The sequence below is a fragment of the Protomyctophum parallelum genome (assembly GCF_964188405.1).
Source record: "Protomyctophum parallelum genome assembly, chromosome: 16".
Lineage (NCBI taxonomy): Eukaryota > Metazoa > Chordata > Actinopteri > Myctophiformes > Myctophidae > Protomyctophum > Protomyctophum parallelum.
The window spans coordinates 36,322,860-36,345,185 of record NC_139711.1 but is presented as its reverse complement, the minus strand read 5'-3'; the positions used below and the strand labels follow the sequence as shown (position 1 = coordinate 36,345,185).

General features: G+C 40.9%; 4 protein-coding genes across 4 annotated transcripts in view; all 4 read left to right on the top strand.

Annotated features, from left to right (window-relative positions):
• Positions 1–15,996, top strand: part of LOC310873003 (leukocyte cell-derived chemotaxin-2-like) — a 111,993-nt gene extending 95,997 nt beyond the window's left edge. The window contains exons 2-5 of the mRNA XM_083785241.1: positions 13,264–13,338; positions 13,781–13,892; positions 14,984–15,153; positions 15,779–15,996. Of these exons, the coding sequence (XP_083641367.1) occupies positions 13,299–13,338; positions 13,781–13,892; positions 14,984–15,153; positions 15,779–15,945 (489 nt within the window). The 5' untranslated portion in view covers positions 13,264–13,298 and the 3' untranslated portion in view covers positions 15,946–15,996. The remainder of the gene's footprint in view (positions 1–13,263; positions 13,339–13,780; positions 13,893–14,983; positions 15,154–15,778) is intronic.
• LOC310873435 (proteinase-activated receptor 4) lies at positions 719–5,993 on the top strand. Its single transcript, XM_083785807.1, has 2 exons — positions 719–1,135; positions 4,565–5,993. Exons 1-2 carry the CDS (start codon positions 1,012–1,014, stop codon positions 5,635–5,637), a joined length of 1,197 nt encoding a protein of 398 aa, XP_083641933.1. The 5' UTR covers positions 719–1,011; the 3' UTR covers positions 5,638–5,993.
• LOC310873770 (uncharacterized protein) lies at positions 8,133–12,034 on the top strand (the record flags this gene model as incomplete). The annotated part of the gene is made up of 5 exons (XM_083786323.1): positions 8,133–8,192; positions 9,996–10,022; positions 10,134–10,203; positions 11,122–11,300; positions 11,849–12,034. The coding sequence occupies exons 3-5, from the start codon at positions 10,173–10,175 to the stop codon at positions 12,032–12,034; spliced, it is 396 nt and encodes a 131-aa protein (XP_083642449.1). The 5' UTR covers positions 8,133–8,192; positions 9,996–10,022; positions 10,134–10,172.
• A 3,283-nt stretch (positions 15,997–19,279) lies between the features above and the next one.
• LOC310873542 (leukocyte cell-derived chemotaxin-2-like) lies at positions 19,280–21,643 on the top strand. The gene is made up of 4 exons (XM_083785991.1): positions 19,280–19,404; positions 20,042–20,137; positions 20,386–20,552; positions 20,737–21,643. The coding sequence occupies exons 2-4, from the start codon at positions 20,046–20,048 to the stop codon at positions 20,904–20,906; spliced, it is 429 nt and encodes a 142-aa protein (XP_083642117.1). The 5' UTR covers positions 19,280–19,404; positions 20,042–20,045; the 3' UTR covers positions 20,907–21,643.
• The last annotated feature ends 683 nt before the right edge of the window (positions 21,644–22,326 follow it).

Genomic DNA, 22,326 nt, shown 5'->3' with positions numbered 1-22,326 from the left:
GCCCAGGATTACATTAGATAATTGACACTGGGTGGAAAACTGGGTTGCAAAATCGTGGGATAAAAAATAAGAAAAAGGTTATTTTGCGGGTGAACTATCCCTTTAAAGTAAAAATCTACAGAGAGTAGACTTTCTGTAGTAGACTATATTTCTGAGAATAATTGCATTCTCAGTGTGTGTCGAAAAAAGTAATATGAGAAACAGTTGTTTCATAACTGATGTTTTGCACAGACGAAACTACTGTGAATACAGGAAATGTGCTTATCTGGCCTTGTGTGGTACAGGCACGCATGGTGAGCGAGGGAGAAGAAGAGAAATAGAGGGAGAGAGGGAGGAGGAGAGGAAGGAAGGAAGGAATGGAGATAGAGATGTAGATTGGATAGAGAACAAAGACAGAGGTCACTTATGGAGATCCGGAGTGGATATCTGTCTTAGAGAGTATATGTGGGGTCACTGTGTAATTGACAAAATTGTAAAAACATCACGGTAGCCCCCAGAGGTCAAACAGTCATAATTCCCCAGAGGTCAAACAGTCACATTTCAGTCACACTGGATGCTTGTGTTTCCATATGAGTAAGCAAGGCTGAAATGCCAACTCTCTCTCTCTCTCTCTCTCTGTCTCTCTCTGTCTCTCTCTCTCTCTCTCTCTCTCTCTCTCTCTCTCTCTCTCTCTCTCTCTCTCTCTCTCTCGCACACATACGCAACCACATGTCATAGGGCCCCACAGCTGGGTTCCATTAGCGGAGTTCTGAGCTGAATCAGTCTGTTGAAGTCGACTTGCTGAGCATATCGAGGAGACGAGGGAGAAGGAACAAGCATTGTCAACTGAACGTGGACAGGGTCTGAGCCAAGGCATCAGACTGAATTCAACTTTCACTCCTCCCTCACAGCTGACAGTGGTTATAGAACATATCGGTGGAAAGGGGAACAGAGAGAGGATTCGTCCCGTGCTTGTAAACTGTAATCTGAGGTGAACTGCAGTTTTCTTGCAGTTTGTGTGGGAACTTTACAATGAGATTCTCCAGCAGCACCATGCCTGGGCTCGTTTGGACCCTGTCCTTACTCGCCTTCCTGTCGGTTCACTTCACTGGATGTTCATCCAACTCTACCGAGGAGTGTTCAGGAATGGGTATCCGTGAGTTCGAATCCCTTGCTTTCTTGTCCTCACTTTAGATGGAGGCTATATGTACTGTATGCATGTTTTCTGAATATGTGTAAGGAAACATACTGTATCAAAGAAAGAAAGAAAGAAAGAAAGAAAGAAAGAAAGAAAGAAAGAACGATAGAAAGAAAGAAAGAAAGAAAGAAAGAAAGAAAGAAAGAAAGAAAGAAAGAAAGAAAGACGTGAGGTGAGGTGAAAGCAATCAGAAAGCTAGAGAGATAAAGAGGGAAAGGGGAGAAAGCAAAAGAGGGAGAGTGCATATATTATTTTATTGCTGTGATTTTGTTTACGATAGTCTACATGAGACAGGCCAGTCATGATACGATAGTCTACATGAGACAGGCCCCCTACCAGTCATTGCGATAGTCTACATGAGACAGTCCAGTCATGATACGATAGTCTACATGAGACAGGCCCCCTACCAGTCATTGCGATAGTCTACATGAGACATGGGCCCCCTAACAGTCATGCCATACTTTTCAGAGGAATTTTCCCACAATTTTCATGGTAATGGTGTGTTATGTTCAAACTATTCCCCCCAATTATGTTGTTAGCACTTAATGACTCATACACTGTCCACTTAGCTGGAGTCAGAGTTCAGATGTATACAGTACTGTAGGCCAAAGTGTGTGTGTGTGTGTGTGTGTGTGTGTGTGTGTGTGTGTGTGTGTGTGTGTGTGTGTGTGTGTGTGTGTCACACACAAGTCACTGACCAGTAAAGTACTGTGGAAATGCAGGTGACATAATTATGCTCTGATCGTAATGTTTCCTGTTTAGCGTATTACCTCCACCAAGGACGTAATGTTTTTGTCTGTTGGCAGAAATGGATTTGAACAACACGAAAGTTGCACTGATTACCTTGTCACATTGATTGGCAAAAACGGGAGTGTGGACACACCTTGGCAGAGGAAACCTCATAACTCAATTTCCGAGGTTTTTGATTTTATTCCATCTCTCTCCCCATTTCCTGTCAGCCTACTGTCGGTCCCTCCATAAAATATATAAAATAAAGGCAAAAAAAAGAAGAGAGAAACCTCCACCACCTCTCTCCTTCTCATGCAAGTAATTGACAACATCTAAAGTCACAACACCAACTTTGATGAGGCAGTATTGCATCATTTAAAAAATATAAGGTCTTAAAAACTTATATTTTTTCATTTCCTTAAAAATGAACATTTTGGAGTTATGAGGTTTTCTCCAGACAGCAGATATATGCTCTAGTCTACAGAGCACATTTTCTAGTTATAATAATAGTATTCTAGTATCAAGTCAGATAATAAGACATTTAGTAGTACACACAATTGCTGTTACCTACTGTACATAGCACTGAGCACATTATTTCCATTCTTAAGGCTAAGTCCCACAACAAGGTTGAGACATGGATGGGCACGGTGATCCTCAGGAGAGCCATGTTATATCATGGATATAAAGCATGGGTTCCAATAGTTCTATTCAAAAATGAGATTTCCAGTATTTGACTGATGCCACCTGCTATGATGAACAAAGCATAACTCACTATGGCAAATCACTGATGATATTAGCCATCATTGTAACTTTACAAAATAAAATCATAATTGATAATTTGTTGGAGCATAATTGTTCACACCGCCCCCAAAAATAAAACCCTTGCAAGGAAACATGCTTCGGGTTATAAATGTATCGTGATCTTCGGACAGTAATGATGTAAAGAGCTTTCAAGTGGTGTATTCAACAGCATAGTGTTGACTGATAACCTTTTGAGAGAGCAAACGGTCATCATAAAGGCTCCTTTGGAGTCTTTCCGGAGAGCAACAATTGATGTATTGTTGTTTTTAAACCAGATACATGCCACAATTCCCTTTTAAGGAGAAGAGCTTTTAAGACAGCTCTAGACAGCTGGAATACATTATTGAAAATTAATTCAAAAGGACAAATGCACAAAAAGTCAATTTCCATTGTAGTCCTTTTCGGGAAGAGATGCAGGGGGCAACAACAAAAAAACAAGATACAGATAGAACAATACAAGTTATAAAAGTTGAACATTATTGGACAACCAGCTTTTTATAGAGGGTATGCACATGCATAAAGTGAGTGTCAAAGTGAGTGTCAAAGTGAGTAATGTAGTGTAATGCAATCAGACAGGACTGACAGGCCAGAAAGTTGTTTTTAGCCACTCCTTCCGGCATAACTTCCGGGTATGATGATGTCACGCTATACCCTCGCTATACCTTAGATTTTAGTTCCGCTTGTAGCCGAAATAAGCTATACTTTGATGTACTCTACAGATACTCTGAATAAAAGAGAGATGATTTTAGAGTTCCTCAGATCGACCACATAGAGTGAGGTGCAGTGGAACTACCACTGATGCAGGAACATCTCAAGGCTGTGTGCTTTAATCTGTTTTGTTTTCCATATACAGTACTAACGAAATACCAATTATTAATTAAATCTGCCAATGTATTAATATTCTGACGGCATGTTTCTAGTAGATCTTACAGACACAGGGAACACAGTGAATCAGTTCACATATTTCCATGATGTTGATGGAATGATGTGAAGAAAGTGTGCTTTTTTATTAAAGGAATGCCTGTCATCGCTTTCCACCTGCATTGATGATTAATGATCAAGCAGTTACCCTAGTAGCCAAAAAATGAACCCGGACATGTTGAGTACACCAACGTTTTATGTTAGAAATGTTTAGTATGGGTCCCCAGCATGTAGAAACTGCCGGATGCTACCTTGTATATGTTGAGCAATCTTCATAATTGGCATAATATGTGACCATACCATTAACAGAAGGCAAAATATTCAAAATGTCATCATGCTTTATCTAGCATGTGACGTGTCAAACTAAGGGGTTTTCATGATGCTGAATCCATTTTAGGAATTAGTTTAGCAAAAAAACACTCATTGGGCTTAAAACGGCCATGCCCACAAATGTGCTGACATCATCAATTTGTGATGACGACATTGGCCGTTTTTAGCCCAGTGTTTTTTTGCAAAACTAATGCTTGGAATGGATTCAGCATCATGAAAACCCCCTAGTTTGACACATCACATGCTACATAAAGCATGATGACATTTTGAATATTTTGCCTTCTATAGGTTGTTAATGGTATGCTCACATATTATGCCAATTATGAAAATTGCAAGGTAGCATCCGCCAGTTTCTACATGCTGGGGACCCATACTAAACATTTCTTACATAAAACCTTGGTGTACTCAACACACAATGGGGCTCTATGGGTTGGCTACTAGACTAAGTGAGATAGCCCTGGACAGACAAACCTACAGACAGGCAGACAGACCACCTACTATAGCCACGGCGTAAAAAAACGACTTTATATACATGATACATCAATTCTAGGAGTTCCGAATTATTTGCTCAACTAAACCATTCATTCTATCTCATCCATTCAACAGGTCTAAGGGCTTTCAAGCATATAACGAAGTGCAACTTCACCACCCTGACAGAGAAGTCGCTGAAACAGATCCAGGCACCCTCCACCAACCTCTACATCCCCATCCTCTACCTGATTGCCTTCACCGTCGGCCTGCCGGCCAACCTGCTGGCTCTGTGGATTCTGGTGTTCAGGACAAAGAAACTGCCGTCCACCACGCTGCTTATAAACCTCACGGCCACCGACTTCATGCTCCTGCTCGTGCTCCCCTTTCGCATCGTGTACCACTTCAAGGGAAACAACTGGGAATTTGGCGAGCCTTTCTGTCGCGTCGTCATGGCACTGTTCTATGGGAACATGTATGGCTGCGTGCTGTGCCTTATGCTGGTGGCATTAGACCGCTACGTAGCACTAGTGCACCCATTTGGTGCAAAGACTCTACGCAGCAAGCGCATGTCTCTCTACATGAGTGTGGGGGTGTGGGTAGTGGTGATAGCCGCCATGCTGCCGCTGCTGATGTCTCAGCAATCGTACGTGTTGGACGAGCTGCAAATAACCACCTGCCATGACGCCCTTCCTGAGGAAGAGCAGGAGAACTACTTCCTGCCCTATTTCGTGACCATCTTCACTGTATGCTTCCTGCTACCCTTCCTTGTCATCCTATTCTGCTACGGTTCCGTATTGCGCACCCTGGTGGCCGGAGGCGAGCGTTACGCCCATGCGGTGAGAGTGACAGTGTTGGTCTTGGTGGTGTTCATTGTGTGCTTGCTGCCATGCAATATCCTTCTTCTCCTAACCTACAATGACAGCTCCCTGATAGGCGATGGAGAGGATATCTACCTACCCTACATGGTTAGCTTAGCGGTTAGCACGTTCAACAGTTGCATCGATCCGTTCATCTTCTACTATGTGTCGGACGACTTCAGGGGAAAAGTGAGGAACGCCTTGTGTTGCAGAGGTGACTCTAAGACTCTGTCATCGTCATCATCATCATCACGAAACCAGATGTATTCATCCTCTTCAGGGACAAGATCAAAGATGACCTTGCTGTCCAAATCCAGCCGACAAGGGACTTTTGATAGCGATGTTGCTTAACAACTTAAACCCGTATCCAGGATCCTGGGGTGAACATTCTGCCAAAACAGCCAATCTACCTTTGTGTTGTGGCGAGCTTGTATATTGGTTATTTTCGGCAAAGGGATAGAGGGTGCAAAGGGAAGGGGCCTTATAGACCCCTGGGGGACTCCGGTCAATGAAGTATAGGGTTTTAGGATGTTAAAGTTAATTATCTTGTAACTCCACAGAGGGAAGATGATAAATGTGGACAGAGTGGACTTTGTTTCAAACTAGTCTGATGTTAGGCTGGTTGGGTTGTGTTATGTGTGGGACTGTCTCATGTATACGTTTGCAAGACAGCTTACATTAATTATGTTAGGACCAAACTGTTTCAAGCCACGCACCTCTCCACATTCGTCCCCTTGTTTACCTTTTTTTTGATTTTTGTCTTTTTGCCTCTATTGATATACAGTAGGGTACAGTAACTAGACAGGAAAGAGGGAGAGAGACCGGGGAAGACACATAGCAAAGGCCGATGGGCTCGGGACCTGAACCCGGGCCGCAACATGCTGCCAGACCGGACCACCGGCCCAGGTGCCTGGACTGCTGAGCCATGGCCCAGGCCCCCTTGTTTACATTCTATGTACACACACATCCAGACCAGTATGTTCTGTATACTATTACTGTCCCTCTGTTGAAACTGTTTGTCCCAGTATTTCAATGACACACAGCAACAAACAATCTCTTACGAGGTTTCCATAAACAGCATCGTCATCATAGTCACTCCAAGTGATGTAGTGTGTTTTTGTACTGTGTAGTTAATGTTAATTGAAGATTTCAGTGTTACAGTAAATATTATGGCAACTTAGCCTACGTAATTTATAGCCTATGCATTTGTATATGCAACCGGTTGACCATAAATGTCCTATTTTAGGTATACAGTGATAATCCATTTGGAGTCTCCTCAGTGTAATGCCTACTTGGTTATGAAACAGAGGCCAGCACACAGGCTCAAAGGTTTTTGATGGATGACAAAAAAAAAAGACAAACTAAAATAAACCTGTACACTTGATTGAAGTTATAACTTTCAACATTGAGACAACAAACGTATATCTTGATACAGGATTTTGTGCGGATTCTTGTCTGCAAGATACAATGTACCTTATATGCTAGTACTGTATTTGTGGGAATTTCGAGACAAATATACAAACAAAAAGGTCAGTAACTCAGTTTACTGTGTAGACTATAGTTTCATGATGTGAAAATAGTCAAAGAAAGCAGAGGCTCATTAATATGTCCTCAACATTTCATCTCACACTTGGTTTTTCATCCCACAGGATGGTTACTCAAAAGAGAGAGCCAGCGCGCGCGCATGCACACACACACACACACACACACACACACACACACACACACACACACACACACACACACACACGACAGGAAACAAGGCAGTACTGGTATACTGCCAACCAACCACTGACCACTCCCTGAACCAACACAAGTCATTACTCTTAGAAAGCTTTGAGTGTTTTTAGTCTAAAACAGGATCTTATCAAAAATTTAAGGGACGTCCATACTACCTCCTTTCATCTTCCAAGCTGCAGACCCAATGCCTTTTCTAGAGCAGGGGGTTCCCAAACCTTCCTGGATCACATTCAGGGCCAACTTGTAAAAGTGTTTGTGGCCCACCCATCTGACCACAGTTTATTAATGATCAATCAATCAATCAATCAACCGTGTTCCAAATTGGATCAATGGAACTGATCTAGTAAACTTAAGTTTCAATTTATCAGTGTCACAGGTTTTTAGGCTTTTAGGAAGAAATACCATGAGATTAAAGGTATATTCAGTGATTTCACTCAAAAAACCTTAGGTTTCGTTTTTGGCTGTGGGACCCAGCCTTTCGTCCAATCAGGATAGAGAGTCAAAAACGAAACCTAAGGTTTTTTGACCCCCAGGGGTTAACTGGGGACAGGGAGGAACTCCTTATATGGTCAGCACACTCTATAGTAGGGAGGATTATCACAACAAAACGAAAAAATAAGTGATATTTGAATTAAGTGAAATCACTGAATATACCTTTAAATGATAGTGGATTTTTGATTTGAGTTTTACACCATTTGGATTTTTAGATAGGCTATTGCATTTTAGATTTGAAGTTTTATATCTGTGATCGGCAAAATAATAGTGTTTTTAATGGCACCTCTGTCTTTTAAAACCTGTGATCATGCTGAAAGTTGAATAAACATAAACAAAAATAAACATGAGATATATTTTACATTCATCTTTTTATTTGTATTTCTTGTATTAACGTTATAATATCATTAAAATCATAAGAGTTTTGCCTTTTATTTGGGGGCCCACTTGCAATATTGGCCCACCAGTGGTCCCCGGCCCACAGGTTGGAAGTCACTGTTCTATAGACCTACCGAATGTAGCCCTTTGATAAGAGCTATCATGACACCACAGTCCCATGGGGTTGAGAAATGAGTGACACCCAGGACAACCGTTACTGTCCGGCGTGTCCACAACAAGAACACATAGGATATACGCTCCCGCGGCGCTCACATACAAATAGTAGATTCCTTAAGGTAGGCTCTGTCTCATTTACAGCTTCACTATCACACAAATTCAGCAATGTCAAGTACATTGTGCAATTTATTGAATGTCATAATGTGAGTAATACAACTGGTTTTGTGACATTTTGCTGTGCCAAAGGTTGACTCATTAGATTGTATGAAGTATTGTGCTACATGTTATGAAGAAATAAGGACAAAACATCTCCCATGATAACTGCTCAGAACAGACTGGTTAGATTGCCCTATGGCTTGAACATTCATAATTTGCATTCATCATGAAACAAACAATGATTCACATTCTACTGTGAGAGCTACTGTGGCCTATACACATTGATTTCAGCATAATTCTAATTGTGAATTGTTAACTGAATGCACTTATTGACATACCCCAAAGAGCATGCTTATACAGTACACTCAACAGCATAAGCACCTGTGACAAGGTGCTTAATGTGCTATTAACACACTCACTCACGCATTAAACCCAGTGATCATGCCTTTCTTTTCTATTTTCTTTAGCAGTGATATGTCCCAGTGTGTTTCTGGAAACTATAACTACAAGCAACATTGCAGATTTGTTAATGTTGTATTCAAAATACAACATTAATATTTTAAAAGGCAGTTTATGATGTATTGTACAGTATGTGACAGGCTGACTGGGTGTTGTTTGCCATCTAGTGGACATTGTTTGTTACTACATACTGTACATACATAGCACTTAACACAGCTAGACACAGAGTAAAGAAAAGCGGTTTATTGTCAAGGTTTCAGGGCCCTGGCTTCAGGGTTATTTTAGGTCAACAAGAAAGTAAGAGCAACTTGTCAAATGACGCTTTGAAATATCAAAATGTTCATGACATAGCTGTGTTTTGCACTCCATCCGTGTGTCCATCCGTCTGTTACCAGCTAATCTCCGGCACCATTGGTCCGGTCAATGCCAAACTGTGCACACACATTCCCTGGATGCCAACGACGAACCTCTGCCCCAATCTTTCCACAATGGCCTGTTATAGCGCCACCATGAGACCGATTTTTGCAAAACATATCTCTTTATATACACATCCATGCATCACACAACTCGGTATACACTATCTCTATTCTCTATAGTCATGTGATCGACACGGACCTGTCCGCTTCCCCATATTCCATCCCCATTGGCTAAGATTGCCTTCCAAAGTTGGCCTGAAATCATGAACCCAGTGCTTTTGCATGCACATTCCCACTAGGCTGAGAAGAAATTTATGCCACTTGAGTTTTCACGTCAGCCTCATGGTGGTGCTATAACTGGCCCATTCGTGTTTTTACCTATAACTGCACCAATCTGTGTAAAACCAAGAGATCGATTTATGTAAAACACATTTTTTGATTTTATCCAAATCTCACGCAAATATATAGTCATGTGATCATGACGGGTCTGTTTGTTTTCTCATATTCCATCCTGATTGGCTAACATTGGCTTCCAAACTTTTCAGAAATGGCCCATTTTGTACAAAATGCTGCAAAACATTAACACAGCGTCCGATTGCAGTGAAATTGTGCATGCCTATTCCCACTAGGCCGAGGTAGAAATGTCACTAGACACAATTCTAGTTTGTATTGTTTTCATTGCTTCAAACCATGGACTCTACCCGTATCCTATGCTTAGTTTACATTTATTCGCGTGCAACTTTGCACACAGTATACTGCTTTATACCATCTTCTGTGGTGCAGGGAATCCAAAGCCCCGTAAGTAGGCTACATCCAAAAAGTATATCAACACACATTAGATCACTTCTGCATTGCATTTATTAAAATGTAGGCTATGTTTATATCACACAGGACCTTCGTCAATCAGGACCTTGGAAGGTGTGCAGGAATATTTTTTTCTTTTATATTATATTTTCTTTTTATATAGTCTCAAACAGAGTAACACAATGAATTTTGAATTAAACATATATAAACTCTTAAAATCTGCAGGTGATACTATACTCCTATCTCGTCATCTTTCATGGAGCAATGGATTCACAGATATTGGCTCAGGGATATGGTAAGAAAAATATATGACCAAAGAGTCATGTGTGCTCTCTGTTCAAACAGAGCTTCTAAAACCTTTGAAAATGTACAGTATAGCTGAAATCATCGATCACCTTCAGTCTGAAAACATGTTTAAATTCAACATTATTTGAAAAGTTAATTGTGCTTCAAGAAATGAAAATTGTAAAAGGAAACTTTCTCCCCTTTGTCTTGACGTGACCTTTCTTTGTGCACTTATCCAATAGGTCAAAGAGCATAATTTCCCCCAGCTAAGGCCTAAGCAAAGTTGGACAGCTGTCAGTGGGGAAAGTTACATTTAGGCCTACTTATACCATACATATATAAGTGTTGAGGTGCTTTTACTTTACTGGAGTATTTCCAATTGTTTATACTATTACTCAACTACATCTCAGAAGCAAACATAGTACTTTTTTTCTTTTCTTTTTTACAATTATTAGAAAATTGTAGTTACCAGTTAAAACATACATTCAACCACTTCAGCCCCATTTAAACTTTAGCTATTTGAAAATAACTTTGTGTCACCATGCAGGCTTTCCACTGCAGATTGAAAATAGCAGATCTACAAGCTCACAACGTTTCACAGCAGGACACGTTGAGCTAGTTGATCTGCTTGTTAATCTGCTTTCCAAGCATTTTGCATTTGGAAATAAATCTTTGAAAATAGCATGTTCTGCATAATGGGAACTTTTACTTTCAGTAGGCCCTACTTAAGTATATTTTAATGCGAATACTTTTGTACTTTTAATCAAGTACATTTTGAATACTGGACTTTTGTATGTAACAGAGTGTTTACTTAATTAAGTACAACATGTGAGTACGATCTTCCACCACTGACAGCTTGGTCTTGATGCAGCAACGGGGTACCTGAATGTAAGCACAATAAAATGACCTCCCTACTGATCTCATTCAGACTTGTCCTTCAACACTGTGGCAGCTGGAGCCCTGCTCACCCTGCTGGCTGTGGTCAGTGCTACAGTGTGGTTCTGTTCGCGCCACGGTAGAGACACTTCAGAGACACGGGACAATGACAGACAGCAGCCGGTGTTCAAAGTGCCCCAGAGCCCTGCTCCCAGGACACTAAGACGTGTGGTAAAAGTGGTTCATACAACAATTTGTCAAGGGTTTTTAAGTAAAATATGAATGTTAGAAATGTCATGTGTTTTAATGTTTTTTGCCTGTGTGCGCAGGCAGATGGCTGGAGTTTGACATGACACGTATAGGTTAGACAAGCATAGGGAATTATTTGAAAGTCAAGCTTTTTATGATTGACAGGCTAGCTAACCTGACATTGAATGGGTTGTGCTGATGTGGCAAACCCAGGCCATCTGGCACTCCAAAACCAAGCATGATGTAGCCTTTCTTATTTTTTATCTTTGATTCTATACCTGCACTAGATGCGCCCAGACCTCTGTTTATGCTACGGTGTCTCATGTCTGTTGTTGTCCTGTATTGTTTGTATTGTTTGTATGTTTTAAACCACTACTCTTGCTGTAAACCTAATTGCCCTTCTGGGACATTAATAAAGACCTTGAACCTTGAACGATCAGGAACGATCTACTGCAGAATATACCCCATGGACAGGCTCTGTTGATTATTTATTACTGATTCTCAAGCTGTTTCACCCTCTGTTTCTGCAGGAGAAAGAAGAGGAAGAGGAAGGGGAAGAGCAAGAGCGGCCAGGGGAGGAGCAAGAGGGGAAAGGGGAGGAGCAAGAGGGGAAAGGGGTGGAGCAAGAGGGGAAAGGGGTGGAGCAAGAGGGGAAAGGGGAGGAGCAAGAGAGTCAAGGGGAGGAGCAAGAAGAGGAGGGGCAAGGGGAAGGATAAATGTAGAAATACTATACAATCTTTGATTTGTCTATTTTATGCTAGGACTTGCAATGTCATGCTATGTTTTTGCTGTGCATTTATCTTTGAAAAAAGTCTAATACATTTTGTATATATTGTTTTTAGATCATAAATGCAGTAAATTAAAAGAGTAATATCTTGCTGTTCTTTTCCACAATAGTTTGTCAATTTGGAACAGAAAACAAACCAAGCAAATTCCTCAATATAACAATTTTCTTTGCCTTGGAATGGAGAATTGTTTCTGTATTCATGTTTTTCAGCACTGACATGTATATGCATTCAATGTGTGGGCCAACATAAAACATTTTATATTTGATAAACAATGTATAACTTTATAACTATGATATAATGTATTCATTCCCCCCACAGTACAATCATTTGAAAAACACTGACTACGGAAAGAAATCGTCTTCAGAAATGTCACAATTATATCTCTGAAATATGGTTAATTGGAAACCATAAAGAATACTCCAAAAGGAGTTATAAATGCTGTAGCAGCACAATATGAAAGAAGCAGGAAATTCCTTTATTGCTCAATGTGTCCCTCTGGCGAGGTCACGGTGCTGGACTCTGCCCCCGGGCATGGAAACATATTTGTCTTTCTGTTTGTCTTGTCATTTTTTTATCAATATGACTTGCCAGTTGCCAGTGCCTTCTGATGTAACCTTTCTTTTCCCCCCATCATATCTTTAATGTTCCAACTTCCTACAGAACAAACAAAGGTCTTCCTCTTTTTCTAGAGAAATATTGTTAAATTCTACCTTATGCAGAATGTATTTCCATTTCTTGAATCTTAAAAGAGAAGTATAGAAAAATAAGTAAGAATTGCAATTGTGCAGCATGCCTCAATGATATGTGCATATAAAATGTTGTTTCAGGGAACAATTCTGAGCAAAATAATAATAATAATAATAATAATAACACAATAGATCAATGATAAAGGGAAATTCCACAAACCTCGCTATACAAAGCATAATAGGGGGAAATACAGCATTAAAAAGTGAACTGAATTTCCAGTAAGGGTGTTGTTTTTATATACTCATCATCATTATCAAAAGTGAACTCTTGAATTTCCAGTAAGAGTGATTGCGACACTGCATTTTTATATACTCTGTTGCAAGAGCAAGGATAAAATGGGTGTTGCCATTTAAAAGAAATGCCTATATAAAGTGTGATTAGACACACAGGCCATACGGAGAACTTTGATAATATACAATACCTTCTGCAAGTGATCCAGATCACCATGAAAACATCTATTCTGCTGTTGGCTGCAGTCCTTGTGGGTAAGTAGGCCTACAGAATTTTAATCCATGGCAAAGGGAATGTTCACACAGTAGGCCTATTTTGAAGTGGGTTAGTATACTTAGTACTGGGCTTAGCCGCTTAGCCCCTGGCTTGCTGGCAGTAGCAACACCAAATATGCAGGGTTAGCCCTAGAAATGGCTTAAAATGTGTTTTTAGCTCTTGTTGGCATCTAACAAAGAGAAACATTAATTGTGAACAAACAAAAACCTAATAATAAACTTTGTCCAAGATGATCAGCAAGGACAGTCTGAAAGTCTGAGTAAAAAAGTTTCCCTGTGATTTTCCCTGTGATAAAATAATATCAAGAACATAATATCGTAATATAATATCATGGTTATAATACATACAATATACGTGTGTGCATGCGTGCGTGCGTGCGTGCGTGCGTGCGTGCGTGTGTGTATGAATGCATGCGTTTAGCTGTGGTGCATGTGTGTGAGAGCGTGAGGTTTGGTCAGCTCTGCAGTGGAAACCCCAGCAATGCAAAGAGAACGTCAGACCCGCATGGACAGGGGCACTACAATGCACCTCGGTAAGGACAGGGGCACTACGGGGCACTACAGGGCACTACAGGGGCACTACAATGCACCACGGTAAGGACAGGGGCACTACGGGGCACTACAGGGCACTACAGGGGCACTACAATGCACCACGGTAAGGACAGGGGCACTACGGGGCACTACAGGGCACTACAGGGGCACTACAATGCACCACGGTAAGGACAGGGGCACTACGGGGCACTACAGGGGCACTACAATGCACCTCGGTAAGGACAGGGGCACTACGGGGCACTACAGGGGCACTACAGGGGCACTACAATGCACCACGGTAAGGACAGGGGCACTACGGGGCACTACAGGGGCACTACAATGCACCTCGGTAAGGACAGGGGCACTACGGGGCACTACAGGGGCACTACGGGGCACTACAGGGGCACTACAGGGGCACTACAATGCACCACGGTAAGGACAGGGGCACTACGGGGCACTACAGGGGCACTACAGTGGCACTACAATGCACCTCTCGGTTTTCTGGAATCTTGCGGCATCACACAAATTAGTTAACGCATTGCAGTGCCTTTATTTAAGCATTATTCATACTTTATTTGGAAGGGAGAATATCATGCAGTACTTGCACACCATTTAAGTAGTGATTCCCAAACTTTTAAGGTTTTCTTTTGTCATGGAATTTTTTGGATTTGATTGTTTGTTTGTTTGTTTTAGAATTGTAATTAAATTAAATTGTAATTGTAGAATTCATAACAATTATTTTACATGTTTTTAATAATAATTAAAAATATATATATTTATATTTTTAAATATATCTTTTTTAAATGTAAGAAAAGAAAATAGGGTTTTTACTTGAGTTGTGAAATTGGTCTGTGACCAATTGAGCCTTATCACGGGGAAACAGTGATAAGGCTACTGTAAAGTGAAGTGTGTGAATAACCATTTGTCTCTCCGTGCTCAGAGCTGGGAGTCGACTGCACAAGGGCCTGTTGTTATTATTATTATTAATAACCATTTGTCTCTCCGTGCTCAGAACTGGGAGTCGACTGCACAAGGGCCTGTTGTTATTATTATTATTATTATTATGAATAACCATTTGTCTCTCCGTGCTCAGAACTGGGGGTCGACTGCACAAGGGCCTGGACATTGTGTGTCGTGATGGAGCCACCGTTTATGCTCCATTTGACGTAACCCTCAATGGCGCACTCATCGTTTATCGTGGCCCCCCGTTTGATCCCCCCACGCAACCATTAATTAATCATGGAATCAACCTCAGCGGAGAAGGTTGGTCTGTTATAAATGCATTTATAAGCCACTAAGACATTGAGTACAGATCGTCCATTGTTCTTTCAGTCACAGTTTCTATACACAAGGCCTAATATAATCCTTGAACAGATAACTGTAACATCTGTCCCGGGGTTAGCTGACCAGGCGCAGATGTCTGTCTGTGCAAGCCGATTCCTCAATCCTGCAGTCATGCAGAGAGTTGAGTCCAGTCACAATCATTTTAACTTGAATGTACTGGACTTTGGCTTAGTAACTTTCAGACAGTTTATTATTATTATTATTATTATTATTAATAATAATATTAACTTCCTAATTGGTTAATTATTGTAGGCCTACTGAACAATTGATTAATAGCGGTGTGCATTGCCACTGCATGCCCTCACAATTAATTTCGATTACATTTCACCAAGTAACGATTCAATTCGATTCTATGATACATTGCAATGCATCACACTTTTCTATATTACTGCACAACATCGCAAGCGGTCAGGTATACTGAACAACATATTTTCTTTGGAATGATATTATATATAATAATTATACTGTATATAACACCCGATTATTTGTGACACCACTATTTATGAATTGTTTTCATGGTTCATTTATTTTTCCTGTGCTCTAGGCCTGTGTTTCAAGCTGTTCTACGTGAAACCAGACAGAACCAGTGGCACTGTGAGGAAAGGGCAGAGGATTGGAACCATGTTACCCATGCAGAGCGTCTACCCTAGAATCACTTCTCACGTCCATGTTCAGATGTGTGACAGATCTGATCCCACCAGCTACTTCTAATGAGAAACTCACCATTTATCTCAGTAAAGTGTAATCATACTTAACTTGAGCCTGTATCGATTTGACGAAACATATTTTTATATATGGCATATTCTTGATTGTCATTCCAATTTCATCACCTGTCCTAATAATCACAAACTGTGGTAAAAGAAAATAATAAAAAATTTAAGATGTCTTCTGTCATGTTTAAAAGTAAATGGTTACTAATAAAATAAATGCATAAAGAAACCTGAAAACGGACAGACAGTGATTAGATGATCAAATGCACAAAATGATTACTGTATAAAAGTTGTTATATGTAGGTAGCTATTTACCTGGCTAATGAGAAACACATGAATATTAAATCCATACATTTTGAAACATTGAGCAATGAATTTATGGTAACAATCAATAGTATTTGCAACCCAGGTGACAATGGGTCACCATTGGCCGTAGCTTAGTGGGTTTCTGGTTTATTTGCTGACCCCAGTCTATATGTCAAAGTGTCCCACTCAGGGGGGCAGTCAGACAGATATTTTGTGAAGCTACTAAGGAAATCGGGATTTCCTGAAAGTTCATATAATGGCCTGTTGTGGCGCTGTCATTGGGCCCAAAAAAACCCATAGCCCCATAGAAGTCCATGTATTTGGGCCCAACTTCACCTAGACTGTATTACCTTAATAAACATGGTCATGAATACTTTCTGCTTCCAGTCACTAGTTTAAAGTCTCATTTCTAATGTCATAATATTCTTTTTGGAAAATTATGGTCCCATTTATAAAACAAATGACCATAAAGTCTCGTATGTTCTGAGGGGCGTGGCTACCGTTACAGTCTATGATCGGGATCCCCCACCCACTCGAGTCAAAATAAAAACCAACGGAGAAGAAGGGGGGAAGTCCCGCCTCGTTGTCTGGGCCAGCCAATGGGCCAGCTGGGCCCAAACGGATCTAGAAAGATGGCGATGTACAATTCAAGGACTGACAGGCTTCATTTTACGTTCATGTTAGACCCGCGGAACGCTTTGTCCATATTTTTACAGTCTATGGTCCCACTTCCTGAGCAAGACTCACCATCATAGCATCAGTGAAGCTGAAACTGAATTTCTCCCATAGGATAATAATTATAAAGGCTATCCTACTTCAACTTAAAGGGACACTTCACCTATTTGGCAAAAGATATATACTGTATGTTAATGACGTTTAGAAGATTTAGAACATGTGTGTAATATGTGGTTTTAGATATTTTAGATTTTAGCAGTGTCCATGATGTCACAGACACTGGGCTCACTTACTTCAGGACTCATGTTATCTGTATTCCAGGAAGGAAGTGAGCCCAGTGTCTGTGACATTATGGACATGGCTAAAATCTAAAATATCTAAAACCACATTTTACACACATAAAGACACTTGTTAAAGTGTCCCTATAATCAACTTTGACCATTACAAAGCAGAGTGCTAAGTTTTACTGAGTCCAGTGCACTAGCACTAATACTGTACTGTACACAGTGCAGATACAGTATACAGTGCTCTATACTGTATAGCTACACAAGCTTTTGATGTGTGTAAGATAAAACAAAACAAAAATTTCATGGAGACATTTTCTGTGGAGCAAAACAAATATAACTTATTTTTTGAGGGCCTGGTGCCCTCAAAAGGACGATCAAAAGGACGATCATCTTTTAGGGAACTGTGTTGCTGTCGGACAGATTAATATATACTAGCACAACGATAATCTTTTAGGGAACTGTTGCTGTCGGACAGATTAATATATACAGCATGAACAATATAAAAGCATAATTATCAAAAGGACAAAGGACACTGTACTTAAATCATCTGCAATAAAAATCATTTTTGATTACCAGCAGCTACGTAGTAGGTGTTACCAGCAGCTACGATTAGACAGTTCGCATTGGCTATTTCGCCTGCCACGCACTGTGACGCACCTTCCCAGCCATTTTCAACAAGTTTCAACCAGTCCCAGAGCCAACTAATAGAACAGTTACGACCTTGAGGGGGCAAATAACAGCGGAGCGCCGCTAAAACGTGGCAGCAGACTCGCTGATTTAATGGATAACAGACAGTAACACATTTGGGTCTCAGTGACTGTACACGCGGACTCCCGCGCATTCTACCGCGGACCCCGCCCCCGCCGAACTCCTCGGGGACCTCCACAGCCTCTACCCGCGGACACCCACCAGGCCCGGCGCCACGCAGGGGCAAAGGGGGTGTTTGCCCCCCTAAATCAACCTCTTTGCCCCCTTAGATCAAATAGTTAGACAAAACAATGGTACATTTCCAGGCATTCAAGCCAACGAAATCGTGCGCCTCTGCCCTCTATAGATATGCAAATGTGTGGCGCATTGTCTTCATGTCCAATACCTGCCCCCCATTGCCCCCTCTTGTCATTTCATCCTGGCGCCGGGCCTGACCCCCACGCAGGCTACCGCGGGACTTCTTTAGACCTGCCAAGCCTGTTAACACTACCGACAGCCTGTGCGTGCGGAGCGATGTGAATCATGCGATATATGATGGTTTGGAGAATAGGCGACCTGAGCATATGTACAAGTACAACCAAATAGACCCATAACTCTACAAAATGTTAGACTCTCGTTTTACGACAGATTGACATGTCAATGTGTTTGGGTGTCAATCAAACCAACTGCGTGAGTGCTGTCAAGTGGAAACCTCATACTCATAATAGCCAATTTGAATGCAATCTGGTCAAACTGACCGATACTGATAGTCAGATATATTGCTGTCAGGTGAAAACCTTGTATGACCAAAACCATTCCTTTACAAAATATATAATAATCAAAAATACATAAAATAGTTAAAATATCTACAAGCTCACACTGCATCATATTCATATCTTCACACATTGGGAGCGTGTAGATCTGCTATTTTTCTTCTTCTGTAGATCCGGCCCTGGAGGTAGGGAATACCACCTAGTGGAAACTTACTGTACATACCTCGATGAGCGCTGATATTATCTGAATTGTTTCACAGTGGTAATCTGCATAACCTGCTGTACAAAAACAAAAACAGGAATAGTTCAGCTTTTGTTTCTGAATTAAAATGGGAAGTGGAGGAACATTGCCATTATTGCTGCTAAAGTGTCATGCATCACTGAAAGAGGAAGATGGCTGATGTTGTGGGAAGTCTTTTATATGTGGGCCGGAGCACATATAAAAGCTGCTGGTAATAATATGACGAAAGTCATCATTTCTTGTTCTTTTTTTTTCTCACTCCGGAATGAAGAAGTAAACACTGAACATAGCAAGTCAGTCTGATTCCAGGCTGAAGCCACGCCTTTTGTTGTCCAGCAAAGGAAATAAAGCATGAAACGCTCATTTACATGAGTAGACATTACATTGAAACTAGTGAATGGGCCTTAAATATCCATCACCGAAGAGAATTGAACAGGTTTAAATAGTCACAGGAGCTCATCCGCCTGAACAGTCTCCACTGGCACACCCAGGTGAGTCCACTCAGGGCAATCAGGGCACAGGGGTAAGGGAGTAGCCTACAAAAGTCTACCTGCGCTATAGCTGCGCCATGGAAGTGTTTTTAACTTGTTCTCATTCAAAATCCCAATTTATGAAAATTGCTCTAGCCATGCCCTGAAGAAGACACGGTGGTGTGTCAAAACCGGTCGTCGTTGAGTGTCATTTTATAGTTTTAATGTGTAATAGTCCCAAGATATTAAAAGCTTTTTCAATTTATCCTTGCTCAAGAGTGTGCTTGTAGCCTCTCAATGGGTATGAAAATTGCTATTGACTAGTAGAATATTTTGTTGTAAAAATCCACAGGTTGACAAACAATAGCCTACAGTAGATGTTGGACACTTTATTTTATATTGTGAAAACGTACAAATTGCAAAGAATATAACATTCTAGATACAGTGTCACCGCAAACAAGAAGTTACATAAATCTGTGACCTCCCAGAAGCACCCCCCCTCCCATGTCTGTTTGCATACTGTACATAATTTTCTACCACTACTACAGGTTGACACAGTTTAGATTATAACTATAAAAAACACACAATTACACACCCTGATGGATCTTTGCTATTTATTTTCTCCCCCTCCTCCTCCTCGTCCTCCTCCTCCCTACAGCAATATGATGAAGTTTGGTTCCCTCTGTAGTGGAAACCCGTTAAACAAGATCAGAGGGTGTGACAGATGGGGGCAGGGACACTACGGAGCTCCAAGGTAATACGGAAGTACAGTACTGTATATTGGTCATATGGTGTGGCATTAATGTGTATGTGTTGTACCATATTGTATTATAATATAATACAATGTAATACAACACATTATGTGTGTGAGAGAGACACTAGTGGGCTTAGTACATACTTAAACTCCTTTGTTACACACAACAGCCTACCAAGTATGGATGCATTGCTTTTGCAGATAAAATGACAAATAACTGTCACAACATTAACTTTGTGTGAAATAAGGGATGGAGGCAGGCGTAGACACCTGGGGGTGGATGTAGAGTGTGAGGATGGTGCTACTGTGTTCGCTCCCTTTGATGCCGTGCTCAACGGCAAGTCTTTCCCATACAATGACCCCAAGAAAGCATCCATCAACGATGGAGTCAACATCAGCGTCGATGGTGTGGAGGGTAAGTAAGTATGTCAGAGATCACAAACATTGCCTCAATATAAAGAAACACACACTAATTGTTTGTGCCTGTGTGTGCCTGTGTGTGTGTGTGTGTGTGTGTGTGTGTGTGTGTGTGTGTGTGTGTGTGTGTGTGTGTGTGTGTGTGTGTGTGTGTGTGTGTGTGTGTGTGTGTCCCTCCCCAGGTTTGTGTTTCAAGCTGTTCTATGTTAAGCCAGACAATTACTTTGGAATGGTGAAGAAAGGGGAGAGGATTGGAACCATGTTGCCTATGCAAAGTGTCTACCCAGGAATCACCTCTCACATTCATGTTCAGATGTTTGATGAGTCTGATCCCACTCATTACATCAAATGAGAAAGTCAACGATGAATGTTAAAGTCGAGTTGGAATGAAAATGCCTTTTAACCGCTTTAGATCAGTGGTTTTCAACCTTTTTCATATCAAGGTCCATTATTTATTCAGCATTTGACCAACGTACAGACCACCATTTGATGAGATTTAGCCTCTCACACAGACTGAGAAGATATACAAGGGTCCATTTGGTTACCAACTCTCCATCATTTAGTTCAGACCACTGAAGGACCACTGGTTGAAAACCACTGCTTTAGAACACATCTCTGGGCATATTGTGCAAAAAAAGGAAAGGATGTGTCGGCCTTCTGCGTACAGTCTCTGCACTGTACATTTCAGCCTGTATTTCTTTCTCAGTAGTGATTTTTTGTTCTTCTTGGTGTGTAAGAAAATATATTTGCCCCCATGGAATGCAATTATAGATGTGTTTTTAGTTTTTAGTTTACAGGGTGCAGTAGGCTACACACACAAGCACACTGTTCTTTAAAAAGTAGGTCCGTAGTCCGTACTGTAGCTATTGATCCCCTCCCCTCTCTGGTCTTATCAACTTGTGTTTGTCTTTATAGACATTATGGAGATTTATAATGTGTTTTCACTGAAAACATTGTCTTTACCTTAAGGAACAACAACATTGAGAAAGAGAACTGAACAGAATTGAAAGAAAAAATTACAATAAAGGTCCACAAACGCAAACTTGTGGTCACTCTGTCCTGTCATCAACTTAATATAATAAAATGTAATGTACATATCTCTGCTGTCAGGAAGAAACTCAGAAACTCCAATTCTTTTCAGGAAATAAAGAATTTTCAGGAAATTAAGAAAACCTTACAGTATATTTTGAAAACAAAGCAATACTGCCTCATCAAAGTTGGTGTTGTGGTGGAGTTACTTGCTTTAGCAGACAGTTTGAAGGGCCAATGGAATTAAGAGGTTTTGTATTGGTTAAATATTTTGTTAACCAACAGACAGACGCAAAGGGTGTTCCAATAGCACTGATTTATGCAAAAACAAACAAAAAACATATCTAAACTAGAAAAAGTGCCCTTCTGGGCACAGGTCTCCACCAGGTTATCCACAGATCCGTGCAGTTAGAGGTAAAAACACTTTTCGGCCAGTTATAGCGCCACCTTGAGGCTGAGTTGAAATTGTTCATGTGGCATTTTGTCCTCGGCCTAGTGGGAATGTGGGTGCACAATTTCACGGAAATCACGCGATGTGTTCATGATTTGCAGCATTTTGTTTGAAACTGAGCACTCCTGTGAACTTTGGAAGCCAATCTTAACCAATCAGGATGGAGTGTGAGAAATATGAAAGACCGGTTTGGTTGAATGGCTCTAGAGAGACTGTGTACCAATTTGCGTGATGTTTGGACAAAATCTGTAGGTGTGCTGTGCAAAAACCTGTTTTGCACAAAGCGGCCTCC